The sequence below is a fragment of the Anomalospiza imberbis genome, chromosome 1 (assembly GCF_031753505.1).
Source record: "Anomalospiza imberbis isolate Cuckoo-Finch-1a 21T00152 chromosome 1, ASM3175350v1, whole genome shotgun sequence".
NCBI lineage: Eukaryota > Metazoa > Chordata > Aves > Passeriformes > Viduidae > Anomalospiza > Anomalospiza imberbis.
Genome location: NC_089681.1, coordinates 49,339,625 through 49,354,864, shown reverse-complemented (window position 1 = coordinate 49,354,864; position 15,240 = coordinate 49,339,625). Strand labels below are relative to the sequence as shown.

Below are 15,240 nucleotides of genomic sequence, written 5' to 3'. Positions count from 1 at the left end.
ACACAAGTTAAAAACCCCAACCAAACGCTGAAAAGCACATCTTTGGCTGTTGGGCTGTTCTCTATGATCAAAGTCACTGTTCTGCCTCTTGTGCTGAATGTCCATCCCTTCTTTTTTATCCTAGCTGGTAAGTTGCAACAATTCTAGCCAAGTCTTTGTGGGGTTTTCAGCTCTTCTTGCATGAGTTTTAATCAGGAGTGTTGCCAGACACTGCGATTCTGTAAAGTGGAGAACTGAAATGTAAAAATCAGCATTGGTAGGTATTGTTAGAAAGGAGAGCTGAAGTCTTTAAGACAAATGTAATTAATTCTCCTAAACCTAAGGATGTGCATATGTGCTCTTTCCTTGTATGTTAGAGTTTGTATCTGTCATTGTACATTCAATGCGTATGTACAAATATGGAAGAAAATGAAATCTGCTTGATGCTTGGCCATAGGTCTAAAATAGTCTTTTAAAACATACTCAGAAAACAAGAAGCAGCATATTTAGTCAGGTGTTTCACATGAGAAGTAAGCTGTTATCAGTTTTCTTATCAGGTGATGCCTGTGCAAGTTTCGTTGGCTGGTGGAGCAATTTCAAAATCAACATATTTCTTATGGGGTGGAAATATCTTGCCACTACCTTTTGTGTTAGGTGGTTAGCTCACAATTGAGGAGGAACTCAAAAGAGGGAAAAACCCCAGTGCTTGTTAGATACAAGGCTAAGTCAAGGTTCAAGTAACTCATGTCTGATGTCAGCTCTATTTTAGCACATACTAAGACAAGTCTTACAGGCCTCAATTTACACCCACTCACTTGAATATGCTTGGCACAGGCTGGGAATTATTGTGAAATACTGTCTTTTAACTCTCAAGGACTATTCACAGTTAAAAAACAACCAAAGCCTATTTCAATATTTAGTAAGGTTGTATTCTGTGATACCCTAAAATAGTCAAAGTGAGGATTAAAAATTAAATAAACCTTGCAAAACTAAGCAATTTACAAGAACAGTAAAATGACTAACATAGGTGCCTAAACGAGCAGATAGTGGCAGCAGCAAAGTCAGTCTCGACCTGCCTAAAGCTGTAGTATTTGTTACTGACTTTCAAGCTTTATCAAAGTGCAATGCTGCTTCACTGAGGGACTGAATCACAGCTGCATGCAGCAAACAGTTGGGATTTTCCAGGAGGCCAGTTTGATTTCCCACTCTCCTGTTAAGTGGGTTCTGCTGAGAAACGTGTAAACATCTTCCCTCAGATTTATTACATTGATACGAACTGCCTGACCCCTTAAGTCCTGTGATGCAGGGCCTATTACGTATGGCCTCTAGGGAATATCACACTTCTGGACTGAAAACATTCCTTGGCAGTGCTTTTACCCATGCGCTGCAGAGAAAAGTAGGAAAAGGAGCTGTGTGCTCCCACCTTTTTCTTTTTTTCTTTTTTTTTTTTTGAAGATGGGAAGTTTTCTATCTAGTATATCAAAAGTTTGGCAAAACTGATCTCTGAGGAGTTGCTGCTCAGAGCACAAAAAAAAAAAAAAACAACCCAGAGCTGTGAGGAGGGTTCCCCCCCCGCCCAGTATTACTTTTCAGTATTTCATAGTAACTTAATTTTAAGCTGCATTTTAGATGCATTTACTGAGCTCTTTTCCCCTTTGTATTGTTCCTAGTTTTTGCAATACTGTTTCTGAGTCACTGTAATCCTAAATCATTTTTCCAAAGGAGTAAGTTAGCTAAAAATGACAATAGGGTTTTGAAAAATTAAGTAAGAAGCCAAAATAGGAGCATGGGTGCATAAGCAACACCAAGGGAGGATTAACTGCTGATATCTAAAATGTTCCTGACTGTACTTTGTTACTCACCCGTTATTTGGATTTACATTGTCGGAATATCTTTGCTTTTGTTGTTTAAAATTCCCCAGGAACATCCCAAATATTAGGTTAGTAACACTCCAGACTAGAAAAGGCCATGAGAAATATGTGATGACGAGGTTTCAGATATTTTCCAGCTTTTGGATCGAATGCAGGTGTCAGGACACAAAGGCATCCTGCCCTGTGCCAGGATGGGGCCGCTGTGCCGCATTCATTCCTCCAGATACCACAGGGATCCTAGAAACAAGCGATCCAAAGATAGTCCATAGGTCAGCGGTGAAACGGATCCTTGCTCTGGAGTGTAGGGACACCACCTCTGTGACATCCCCTAGCTGCTGAGCTAGTGTAACAAGCTGCCTTCATGTTGTGAAATGCTTCAGTCATCTGATCACAGTGCCATAAGGATGGGTTTATTTGCTTAAATGAAGAGCAAAACCAAGTGTAAAATGTTGTGCATTACCTTTATCTCCAGCAACAGAGTAGGGATGAAAAGATAGCAGGTAAACATTCCCTGGCAGCACTGAACAAAAACATGTTCCTCTTTGGAGGTTTCTCATGCAGCCTCGGTAGTTCTTTGGCTTCATTTTGACCTCTGCGTTTGTAGCCTTAGAACAGGGTAAGTGGGTCATGTAAAATAAATCACTGCTTTTCACAGTAGTGCTTCACAGGCCATTATAGATCACTGTAGATGTAAGACTATTAAATGTGTGCATGAGCCTATGAAAATAGTTTTCCATCATAAGCTTAATCTGGTGTGGAGCTTGGAGCCTGTTATATATGAACCCTAGGGGAGAAAAGATTAGGTTCCAAGATTTTGGCTGCAAAATGCTAAGGCTAAGTCATCAGAATTTTAAGCTGTTTCAGTGACCAAAGTTATTTTTATTTTTGGAAGTGAATTATTGATGACACATCCCCACAGCCCTCGGTACGCAACCTCAGCTGTCACATTCCTCCCTGCCTAGCTACAAAACACATCTGATGCTCTTATATGGTCTCTTGGCTGGAGCTGTCGGTCTTGTAGCCTCTCAGCAGTTAAGGGGTTTGTGCCCACTTGCAGGTTAACTGGTCTCCTACAATACAAAACAGAAACTGGAACTTGGAAGGTTGTCATTATACTCACACACCCTTGGATATTCTTTCTCAGTAACACGTCTTCCTGAGTAGGTATCTCTACCTCTGCACAGTTGTCTCACCCTCTACTCAGAGGGAGCATCCAAGGAACAAAACAGTTACATCCCACATTTCAGCTGGCTGTTCAGAAAGCAAGAGCAGCAGTACAAAATGTTTTTCAAGTGGACCATTTCCTCTCAAGGAGGACACCAGGCTCTCTTTTATGTAGCTCGTATTTATGATTCTAAAATTGCTACTTCCAGCAAGAAAAATCCAGCTGGTACACCTGCTGTTTTCTCAGAGTAACATACCAGCACCTACCATTTACAGAGAGAACAGGATCAGGAAAAGAAGGGTTTAGGGATCCAGGGTTCCTAACAAAAGTAAACTGCTCTCTGAATCTTAATGCCATTTAGACACTCAAAGGGAAAAAATAATCACTATCTTACATCTGTCCATCAAGCAGACATGTATGCACACAGTACCGAATTGCAGAGGTGACAAGATCACAAGATCGGTCTAAAAAAGTGACAGCATAACTTGTTCTCCAGCCTAACGTTACATAGCAACATTTCAACAAGACAGCCTCCTAAATGCCCACTCTCGTCTTTGTCACAAGGGCACTGCTGGTGAAACTTCCATGGATACTCGTAAACTACTTCCTAGAACCTTGCAGGTGTCGCATGGAAAAGTAACTCAGCAACCATTACTGAAGAGCATCAAGGTAGTTAAAAAGCAAACTTTCAAAAAAAGGAGCAGCTGTGGCAACCTAAAGTAGTCTTACATAATGTGGGTAGGAGACAAACTGAGGCTAGCAGATAAAACACAAAACTGGGAAAAGAATGGTTGAAAACTCAATTTTAATTAAGCCCATAAGTGCAAAAAACCACCCTAGAATAAAAAATAAAAAAATAGTACAAGTATGCCAACTGAGTATACTTTGTCAAGTTATTTACAAACCTGAAGCCAGAATATCTTCCAGAGTTGCCATATGGGAACACAAGCAAGATTAACCAAGCCTTCATGCTATCACACACGAAACGAGATAAACCCACCTTACAGGATAAGCTCTCAGAGCCTTTACAATCCTTTGTGCTGAATTCCTACTACTTGGGGTCTTAAGTCTTGTGATATAGCTGAGGGCAAGCTTTCTGGATAAGAGGTCATTGTTTTAATTGATAAATAAGTAGGCAAAATAAATTTTCCTCCTGCTTTCTAACTTGCAGTAGCCAAGAGAATGAGGCACATGGAAAAGCACGGTCATACTAAGAACTAACAGAACAATGCTCCTCTTTTCTTCGTATTTGAGACAACATCAGCACAAACAGCTCTGAGTGACTGACTGTGCTAGGTTAAAAGCCATCTTACCAACATAACTGACGAATATGTATGATATTTAAAAAAGCAAGAGCAACTTCAGCACCTATAGGGTTTTACCAAGTTAATTCTCAGAATTACTTGGCTCAAATTCTCACATGCAAATGAATTCGCTGTAGAAAAATAAAGCTTTCTGTAAGTTTTCTGGCCATGTATTGCTGTTAATTAGTGCCAGCACAGACTCCTTTGCACAAGCTTCCTTCAGCACAAGGGGAAAAATAGGCCTAATTCCCCCTTACTTAGCAAAGAATAATGCACACTTTGACATGAAAGTACTGCTAGAAAACCCATAAATATTAAAAGAAAGCAAAAGCTGGGCATAGTATCTGCTTAAGAACCAGATATTCTCTGCTGGCTACGAGGCAATTTTAACAGTCTTCCCTAACCATTTATCTGATTAACTACTTACACAGAAGTCAGATCCCACTTCAAAAACCTGAAAGACTTCTGCAGGTGAATTTTTAAAGATGCCAGAAGATGCTGCTAGGAGCATTTCACAACTCTGTGACACTGAACAAAACACTATGAAAGTGAGTTTTCTAGCTTGACTTGCAACTGCAAGAAAAATACCATGAACACACCTGCATTTATAAATGTGTAATAGAAATGTCATTCTTCACAAAAGATTTTGAGGTATTTTATCTATATAGCAATCTTTATTTCAAAATGGCATTTATTACAAAAATGTAAAAATCCAGCTAAACCAGAAACATTGAGATTATTTTCCTGGACTATCAACTCCAGGGAATGTTTTTCCTGTAGCCTTTCCCTCAAAATATTCCCTGCTTCCAGTCTTGATTACAGGTGCAAATGTGCCTAAATGCCCTGGAGTAGATAAATATATTGAAAAAGACAAAAGCTTTGGAGCTAAATGCATGCAACAAGTACTACCAGGAAGAAACCATTAAAAATAAACATAAATGTAAAGATAATGTGCAGGTGTCCAGGGACTTGCTCAGTCATCCTTGTCTTTAGCTCCATGTTTCAGGATGCGCGTGAATTCGATGTAGTTGAAATTGCCCTTTTTGTCGATGGGGGCCTCTCTGTACAGCTCATCCACCTCTTCATCCGTGAACCTGTCTCCCATCGTGGTCAGCAGCTCCCGCAGGTAGTCTTCTTGGATGAACCCTGGAGCACAGTGTAGGAGGACAGAAGAGGAGTTTTTACATTTATCTGCCAATATGTGGGTGATTATTTCTTTGAGTTCTTTCCCTCAATTAAAAATACCTACAGTCTTTGTCTGCCAAATGAACACAATGCCATTAAGCCCTATTACTAAAATTGCCAAATAATTACAAGAATTCAATCAAATCAGGCATCTTAGTTTGAAAGGTCCCACTAGTTCAAATAAAGACAATTACATGTTTTGCCTGTGGTGTACCAAAGAATATAAAAATTTATCAGTATTCATATTGGACATTCTTCCCAACAGCAGGGCTACACTCCCAATAGTACCAAGAACCCTATAACTCAGTATTTTAAAAATCACAAAGGGGATCAGTTAATCTTGAGCATGCCTATTAAAAAAAACACCAAAAAGAAGTAATGGAACTTGACTATTAACAATCAAGAAGTGCAGGTAACATGGGAAAGTTTGCAAAATTTCAAATTGATCTTAAATCACTGCTAAAACTCAGATTTACCAGACTAGTTACAAAGAATAAATTCTTGGCATGGCTTATTAAACAAGTAGGCTTGTCTAACTTGTGATTGCTTTTATCATCACTCCTGTGAGTCACACAAGAATTATCTTGCATTCATTTTCTTCTCCTTTTAGTGCACCTTAAGAAAGGGAAGGTAGATACAAGTTGCTGACAGAAAGGTTCTTCATAAAAGCACAACAGCTTTGAAAACAGTGATTCCCCACATGAAAGCAGCTCCAAAGGTGAATTTTAAGTTAGGAATAAATTAAGATCCTGGTTCCCAATCAACATCTTTTATACTTTCTCCTGTTTTGAACAATAGAACTGCCAGAAATTTGGAATTTCTACAGAGACTGAAAGGCAAATTTAGCACATGATGATACAGTAATGATTTTCAGTTTGCAGAAATTAAAATTTTCAGAGCTAAAAAACTGATCCCCGCTTCTATGAACACAAGTATTTGTTGTTACAGAAGTAAGTAGAAGTAATACACGTACACTGTTGTTTCACCCACATACCTGTTGCTTCTTCATCAAAGCAAGCAAAGGCATTCCTGATTACATCCTCCGGGTCGGTGCCATTTAACTTCTCACCAAACATAGTGAGGAACATGGTGAAGTTGATGGGGCCCGGAGCCTCATTCATCATGGCATCCAGGTATTCATCCGTTGGATTCTTTCCTACAAATAAAGGGATTCATACTTGGTTCAGCTTTCAAACTGAAAAAATAATGTCAATACAAACCAAGCGTTAACACAAACTGAGACACCACACCTCTCATATCCCAAACTCAGTATTTTGATTTTTGCAGCACAAATTTGCCTGGCAAGCATGAACAGAAAAAAGGGACATTACCAAGGGAGGCGAGCATGTCGTGCAAGTCCTCTTTGTCAATGAAGCCGTCCCTGTTCTGGTCGATCATGTTGAAGGCCTCCTTGAATTCCTGGATCTGCGACTGATCAAACATCGCAAATACATTGGAAGTGGCGCGCTGAGGGCGCTTCTTGGTGGTCTTTGTCTTTGCCCTTTTGCTAGACATGGTGGCTGTTGGTTCTGAGGAGACAGAAATATATCCAAGATTTAGCCTTATTAAATATATCCAAGATTTAGCCATCTACCTTGGGGTAGAAGGACATCAGGTTTCATGTTATTCGTGTATTTGGCATATACCCCAAATTACACATTTATTTCAATATCTCCTGCTCTATTTTCTTTCAGTCTTCACTTGCCGTGAAAGCATAAAGCCTTTGAGGATTGAGGGACCAGCACTGTAGGCCAATAGGACGCTACATCAAAAAACCCAAGTCAAAGCATAGCTCTTGAAACTCACACAGTGCTTGTATTGCTGATTCAATACTCAACCTGCATCTTCCACAAATTAAGTCAACTACATATTCAGGAATTTGGGAGGCACTGTTGACATAGAAGGATATGTGGTGCTAAACTAGTAAAGTGGTTAAATACATCAGATAGTATGCTAAACTAACATTTTGGAGGGGGGAAAAAAGTATTTTTGGCTCTGAGAGAGAGAGCACCAACTTGGTTCAAAAGCTCTACAGTGCTATTCCTTTACATAGTGGAACTACTACACAACACATGCAAATGCCAGCACACTCTTTTTTAAATGAATTGAAGGTATAATAGCTATAAAAATGTGAAGATTGTTTATTTTAAGCTACCAACCCTTAGAAACATTTATATGTTTTTATATATTTTCACATATCACTGGTATACTAATGTCATTGTTTCCCTTGAAGCTGTCAAATGAAGAAATAAACACGGTAGATTATTATATATTATAACACTAATCCATTCAGGGTAGAAGTGAGGCTTTTAAGTGAACTGCATCTCTTTATCTGGGAAGATACATGTAGTGTTCCAACTAAATGTATGACAGCACAAACTGGAAAAGCTGAGTCATTCACTGAAAAGTGAACACAAAGTCCTCAAGATTGCTTTTGAATCAGAAGTTAGACCCTTTTTAATATTGTTTCCAAAAGTCTCATAACGTCTGCTTGCATTAGCTAAAACTAAAGTGTAATCTATACTGCTAAAATCCTTCATAATGCTCAAAGTGTTATGCAAACCAGATTCCTTCCATCCTTGACCTGAATTTTACAGAAAGCACCTGTAGCAAGTGTCTCTTGAAAGAAGAAAAATTTAAGCTTCACCTGTAATTGCAAGAATATTAATATTCTGAAATTTACACTAAGTATTAATTTTATAACTTAGAAACAAATTATCTGGTCAGAAAAGCAATGCTAATTGGAGTCATAGCACAGTTCTAACTGTTTCTCAGATAGTTTTCTCAAAGATGTATTTTCTGTTATGCTCCTGAAAAGCAAGACTAAAGTCACTAACTGGGATTCATCCTTAAAAAAAAAGGGAGTAAAATTAAGCAAAGTAACTCCCTTATACAATCAACTCAATATGCAGGCAAAAAGCAGTTATTTCTGTCTTTTTTTTTTTTTTTTTTTTTAACTAAAAGGAAAGACATTTTACCTTGCTTTGTATTAGATACCTGACAGGGTGCACCAAGCATCTGGATCATAAAAGGAAATTCCATGGTTATGTCCTTCTCAGTCTGTCCACACCGACAGCTACTGATGTCCCCTGCCAATTCCACACTTTTAAATCCTACGCGCATCTACAACGGTCTTCTGACGTACAAAACAAACCATTATGTCCCAAAGTAAAAATAGCCCATGAAATGCAACTGCACATCGCCCAGCAACGCAGACGTCCTCTCCATTGCACTCACTAACCATGAGCTACCCGAGATGTCTGGCCTCCACAACACTGCAACAAATAAATGTGAACTCTTGACTTTGAGATACTTATGTAGACAGCTGACAACAAAGGTAGTTTACTTTCAAGCTGCAGCCAAGGGCTGTGCATAACTTTGGTGGTTTTCTCGACACTGTAAAAAACCCTCAGGGCAAGCTCTCATTTAACTCTGGGTTATTGATTAGAAGTTCCACTACTCAAAATAGAGCCAAACACTGTATTTTAAATACTCTTCTCTGAAATAATGCAGTTTTCCGGATATGGCTCATTCAAAGTAAACAAAAAAGTTTACTCTGCATGTGCTGATGCCAACTAAATTGATTTTTGCCTTTTTACTTTCATATGTCTCCATATTCTTTACATATATATTTGTAGCTCTGTAGCCTATTATTGTATTCATAGCTAGCATTTTACCTACTCTATTAGAAAGACAAAACACATTCCCCAGCAGCTCTAAGGCCTGGGGGTCCAAGGTTAGATTCTTTGGGAACCCAGGTCAAAATGGCTTCCCAAGTTTTTCATAAACAAAGTTTAGTTCCTATCTAAAGGGGGGGTTTCAAAAAAGGGGAGAACCAGGGGTGAATTATCTCATCACCTCTGTCTCTAATTGGTGATTCTTGTCAGTTATGCTAATTTGCTGAATATATAAAATTGTATCCACTTGTTACAGTATACATTTTCAGTGCTTTTTCATCCAGCATGCTGTGCACCATCAGGATCCTTATAATGGTAATCCCTTTTTATCACCTGTGTCTGGCTTGTAATTCTAGGATCAGTGAAAAGGCATTAAGTGCTGCAAAGGCAGTGCTCCCAGCAAGCCACTGCCCGCAATTCTCTCACCTACAATTCAATCCTAAGCAAGAGGAGGTAACAAAAGCAGACTGTCAGCACATTCTTTTTAATTCTGTTGAGAAGACTGAACTATCAGAGTATATTTTATTAGAAAAAACAAAGCAAAACAAAAAGTGCCAATGCTTGCATTACTATTTTCTAAGTTCCTCTGAACCAGGCTTGGGAACTCCTCCAGACCAAAAGAGCTGTCAGCCTAGCTACAGAGAAACATCAGATCTCACAGGACTGCAGTGTCCTTCAGCACAGGCATGCTGCAGCTATGCCTGAAACACTGGATTCAGCTTCGCTAACATCTGTTAGAAAAGAGGGTGGTACATTTTGGAACATGTTCAGAAAACCAAAGGCATCAATCCAGTTAGCCAAAGAGATCAATTTATGATTTAAAAGTTCCAGAAGTGTTTGCACTTTGTGTTATCCAACAAAAACATTCACATCTAAGCCAACACTTCTGTAATTGAAATAGGCTTAGTATAGGCTGCAAATAGAATTTGCAACCTATACTAACTATTATACTATTACATAACTATTATACTATCTACTATCTATTAGTATATAAAAAGCAGGAATACTTCACATTAGACAGTGCAAGTCATAACAAGCAGGTTTGGTCCCTTTTGTTTAATACTATGCTGCACTGAATGGTCAGGGCCGTGTTTTGGAAGCTGTCCAAGAAACTTCAAGCTTAAGACCTTACCTGTGAGACACACCATAATGGTATTTCTGAAAGTGTAACCTTTCTTTAGGATGATTTTCACATATTAAAAAACAATAAATAGGTAGTAGCAGCACTGTGCTGCTTTGTGCTGCCTGTATGGCCATTTCTTCAGCTGCAGTGGATATCAAACTACAGAAGCACAGAGTCATCTTGTGGTCCCTTCCTCTGGGAAAGTGATAAACCCTTAGAGAAAAAAATACCCCAAGCAACTAAAAATTTTGAGCCACGCAGTAAGCTGTGAAAATTTACAGCCCACTAACAGTGGTGCAAGCTGGACCTGCTCAGAGGCAGTGACCAAAAGTTATGCTTTAGAAAACACTCCCATGTTTCAAAATTGTGAATATTGTCATAATTGCAAAATCTGTCACTGAAAAAAAAACAAACTACTACACAATAAATCCCCAAACCCATAGCCAAGAAAGTCTCTATACGAACTAAGACAGAACAAACTCAAAAGTCAACCTCAAACCTAAATCTCAAGTTCTGTCCATTTACTCAATTCTCCCATCACATACAGTCACACACCCCTCACAATCTGGGGGGCAACAGGAAGAGCTAAGAGCAAGGTGCTCTTCAGCAAGACGCAGTAAGAGCAGATTACACTTTATGAAAGCCAACTAGCAAAAACCAAACCCTACGCTGTCCCACCCAGTCTTAAAAGTCAATTTAACACACTACTCACTAGTAAGTTTCCCAAAACTCTTGTACAGGAGTCACACTTGCCTCAAAATCCAGCGCCAGTGAGTCAACACAGCCTGTCTGCAAAAGACAAAACCAGGCTCAGAGGTGACCTTATCACTCTCTACAACCACCTGAAAGTAGGGTGTAGCCAAATGGGGATCGGCCACTTCTCCCAGTCAATAAGTGACAGGATGGGAGGACAGTCTGAAACTGTGCCAGGTTTAGGTCGGCTATTAGGAAGAATTTCTTCACAGAAAGGGTGATTAGACATTGAAATGGGCGGTGGGAGGTGGTGGAGTCACCGTCCCTGGAGGTATTCAAGTGAAGACCGGACGTGGCACTCCGCGCCATGGTCCAGCTCCCACGGTGGTCGGTCACGGGTTGGACTCGATGATTTCGGAGGTCTTTTCTAACCTGATTCTGAGAGCCGGGGAACCAGTGCACGCAGTCCCCTGTGCGGCTCTGGTTATTCCAAAACATGAGCAGGAAGGGACAGACCCAGGCCCACTACCTCACCCTCTTCCGACCGCAGCGGCTCCCAGCCCTGCCCCTCCCATGCTCTGACAAAGCCGAGGAAACACCCGCAGAGGCTCGAGGTGGCCGGGAGGCAGCGGAGCCCCTCCGACAGGGAGACAAACACCTTTTAACACCAGTTCCCTGAAATGATGCACAGGGAGCTCGTCCCCGCGGGCACCGTCCCCGCGGCGTCGCGCCCTGCCCAGCTCACAGAGCGGGGTCGCAGGCCCCGAGCCGGGCTCCCTCAGCTCCAGCCCGCAGGGCGGATCCCCGTCAAGAGCAGCAGCACCGAGCCGAGGCCCGAGGGGAGCTGCGGGGGGCGATGCCGCAAGCGACCCCGGCTCCCCAAGAGACCCCCGGCCCGGCACCGCCCCACCCCTCACCCCGCCGGCCCCAGACTCCGCGGGCAGCGGGCGGAGCCCCCCGACTCACCTGGCGGCGGGAGACGGCACCGGCGGGGAGCGGCTGGAGCGGCACTTCCGGAGAGCGGAGCGGCCACCGCCCCGCCGGGCAGGAAGGAAGCTGTGGGCGAGACCATCTGCGCAGCAGGGGGAGGTGGCGGCTTGGCTCATCGCTTCGGCGGCCGGGCGCCACGAGCCCTGTCGGGGAGGGGACCCGCAGGGGCCCAGGTGTTTCGCGTTTAGTCCCTGGAGTCTCTGCCTTCCTTGAGGGAGAAAGACAGAGCCACGAGCTCAGCCCCTCCACCCCGTGTGTGTGTCCTCCCCCGGCGACGCGTTGGTGCAGCGCGGTGCGGTCACCACATTCCAAGGGCGGAGGGAGTCGCGCGCCTGCCCTTGTAAGGCAACGGCGGGAGTTTCCTGCTCGCCCCGGGGGGCGGGGCCTTCCCCGCTCGCCCCGCCCCCCGCTCCGGCTGGGGGCTGGCCACAGGGCCACCGAGCCACAGGGCCACAGAGCCGCAGGGCCGCAGGGCCACAGAGCCGCAGGGCCGCAGGGCCACAGAGCCACAGGGCCACAGAGCCACAGGGGCGCAGAGCCACAGGGTCACAGGGCCACAGAGCCACAGGGGCGCAGAGCCACAGGGTCACAGGGCCACAGAGCCACAGGGCCGCAGAGCCGCAGGGCCACAGAGCCACAGAGCCACAGGGGCGCAGAGCCACAGGGTCACAGGGCCACAGAGCCCCAGGGCCACCGAGCCACAGGGCCACAGAGCCACAGGGCCACAGAGCCACAGGGCCGCAGGGCCACAGAGCCACAGGGCCACAGGGCCACAGAGCCGCAGGGCCGCAGGGTCACAGGGCCACAGAGCCGCAGGGCCACAGGGCCACAGGGCCGCAGGGCCACAGGGCCGCAGGGCCACAGAGCCACAGGGCCGCAGAGCCACAGGGCCGCAGGGCCACAGAGCCACAGAGCCACAGGGCCACAGGGCCGCAGAGCCACAGGGCCACAGGGCCGCAGGGCCACAGGGCCACAGGGCCACAGAGCCACAGGGCCACAGGGCCACAGGGCTACAGGGCCACAGGGCCACAGAGCCACAGGGCCACAGGGCCACAGAGCCACAGGGGCGCAGAGCCACAGGGCCGCAGGGCCACAGGGCCACAGAGCCATAGGGCCACAGGATGGGTCAGGCCGGGAGCGACCACAGGCACCGGCATCTGGTGCAGCCTCTCTGCTCAAGCACGTGGCACAGGGTTGCATCCAGACGGTTCTTGAACATCTTCAGTGGGAGAGGTGCCACACTCTGGGCTGCCTTGTTTCAGTGTGTGGTCACCCGCACAGTAAAGAAGTCCTTCCTTGTGTTCAGGTGGCACTTCCTGTACATCTTACTGCTTGGCACCACCGAGAAGAGCCTGGCTCCACCCTCTTGACCCTCCCTTCAAATACTTAAATTTAAAAGGTCCCTTCTCAGTCATCTCTCATCGAGGCTGAGCAGGCCCAACTCCCTCAGCCTTTCCTCGTAGGAGAGGTGCTCCAGTCCCTTGATTGACTTTGCAGCTCTTAACAGCCCAACACATGGTATGGCACTGTCCTGCATGCTCAGGAGATGCTGCTGTGTCTGGAAGAGTCACAGAAGACTACAGAATATCCTGACTTGGAAGGGACTTACGGGGATCATAAAAGTCCAGCTCCTAGCCCTGCACAGGACACCCCAAGGATCACACCCTGTGCCTGGGAGCATTATCCAAACACTTCTTGAACTCTGTCAGGCTTGGTGCTGTGACCACTTCCCTGGGGAGACTGTTCCAGTTCCCAACCATCCTCTGGAAGCAGAACCTTTTCCTAGTAAATAATACTGTTTTTAAGTCAAGATGAAGAGGAATATGGGATGAACAGAAACATCATCCAAAAAACAGTGACCACAGGTCAAAGATACAGCATCATATAAAAAATAGATATCACAACCACTGTCTACGTGGCCTAATTTATAACTTCGCATATGATTCTACTTACTAAATTTTTACAGAGTTTGCAATTGTATATGAAGTCATATAGTCTGTGAAAACAGTAAGAGATTATCAATATTTCTGACTTTTTTGAGGGAACTGGACTTAACTGAGTGTCCAGAAGGTGTGGTCTTCCCATGGGCTCCCCTGGCAGAGAGCACAGCTCTGGGGGAACATCATCTCTGCTCAGCACCTGCAGAGTCAAAACAAGCCTCTTGCAGTTTTCCCTGTCCCTGCTATTGCTGGCAGTGTTTTTTACCTATAGGAAATTGTGGTTGCTGTCACATCTCCCACCTTTCCCTGGGCACTGGCAGGATGCTGCAGGCTGCCCACTTAGGATGAGCCTGATGTGTCATAACAGGCAGCTCCTGACCCTGAAGACATGAGTTTCTGCTGTAGAGTAGCTCCAACATGGAAGCTGAGACAGGTTTTCCTCTTATGATCCAGAAAGGGGTCATTCCTCATGCTGCATACAAAAAATATCTTTGTTTCTTATGTTTCTAGAGTCCACTGCTTCCACAGCTGGAGTCAGTGGCAAAATTGATGTGTAATTTATGCAACTTAGCCTTGATATGAGTAGAAATCAGAATGTTTGTCTATTTAAAGGTATTTTTATCCAACAATTAAATAAATAATACAATGACAGTGATTTTCTGTTTTCCTTCAAAAAATGGTACAGTACTAACTCAATGTTCATTTTTTTGACCTAAACTAAAATAATATTTTAGCTTATGTGAAATTGGAAAAATGGAAATAACAAGCAAAGCCTAAAATGTCAGTAAGGAATATGTAGGAAGACCTGTCAGAATAATCCTCCATACTTGGGATCTGTCTATGGAGAGTCCTGGCTATGAGCAGCTGTTGGGTTTAATATTTAACATAATGAGTAATACTTAATATATTGACTAACCACAGAGAACTTTGGCCTACACTCTAAATCACCATAGTTGATTAACCTTTTACAATTCTTTTTCTGAATAATTTCTTAGTGGGGAAAGATGAGCAAGCTTTTATTTTGAGAAGTAGGTAGAAACTGACTCAGTAGATTTCAGGAATCTTTAAGAAATAGAGCAGTAATATTGGTTCATAAAGAGCAGTCCTGTTTCCAGAAAAAGATAATTAACCAGTTGCAAAAAAATTACATTATTTATTTGTAGCATTCTAAATCTCTTTCTACTGTATAAAAGTGCCATGAGTTCACTTTACAGATGGTGAAACTGGAACACAAGTGAGCTAGACTACCATAAATGCGAAAGATGAGGTTTGGGAATGTAAAGGGATTGACACTAAGTTAGGTAGTTGTGGAG

General features: G+C 43.5%; 1 protein-coding gene across 3 annotated transcripts; it reads right to left on the bottom strand.

Annotated features, from left to right (window-relative positions):
* Positions 1 to 4,963: 4,963 nt before the first annotated feature.
* Positions 4,964 to 12,122, bottom strand: LOC137474634 (myosin regulatory light chain 2, smooth muscle minor isoform). Of its 3 annotated transcripts, XM_068191405.1 has the most exons (5): positions 11,964 to 12,080; positions 11,058 to 11,093; positions 6,836 to 7,033; positions 6,499 to 6,660; positions 4,964 to 5,465 (listed from the first exon to the last, which is right to left on the bottom strand). In XM_068191405.1, the coding sequence occupies exons 3-5, from the start codon at positions 7,017 to 7,019 to the stop codon at positions 5,293 to 5,295; spliced, it is 519 nt and encodes a 172-aa protein (XP_068047506.1). In that variant the 5' UTR covers positions 7,020 to 7,033; positions 11,058 to 11,093; positions 11,964 to 12,080; the 3' UTR covers positions 4,964 to 5,292. The 3 variants fall into 3 exon arrangements, with proteins under 3 accessions (XP_068047506.1, XP_068047497.1, XP_068047489.1); XM_068191396.1 differs by lacking the exon at positions 11,058 to 11,093 and having other exon boundaries at positions 11,964 to 12,122; XM_068191388.1 differs by lacking the exons at positions 11,058 to 11,093; positions 11,964 to 12,080 and adding an exon at positions 8,483 to 8,769.
* Positions 12,123 to 15,240: the final 3,118 nt, after the last annotated feature.

Excerpts from the sequence above, each read along its gene's own strand:
- LOC137474634 (XM_068191388.1), bottom strand. The coding sequence starts at position 8,627 with ATGCGCGTAGGATTTAAAAGTGTGGAATTGGCAGGGGACATCAGTAGC. Across the intron at positions 6,661-6,835 it reads CGACATGCTCGCCTCCCTTG|GAAAGAATCCAACGGATGAA; the intron begins GTAATGTCCCTT and ends CTTTATTTGTAG. Across the intron at positions 5,466-6,498 it reads CTTTGATGAAGAAGCAACAG|GGTTCATCCAAGAAGACTAC; the intron begins GTATGTGGGTGA and ends ACTGTGCTCCAG.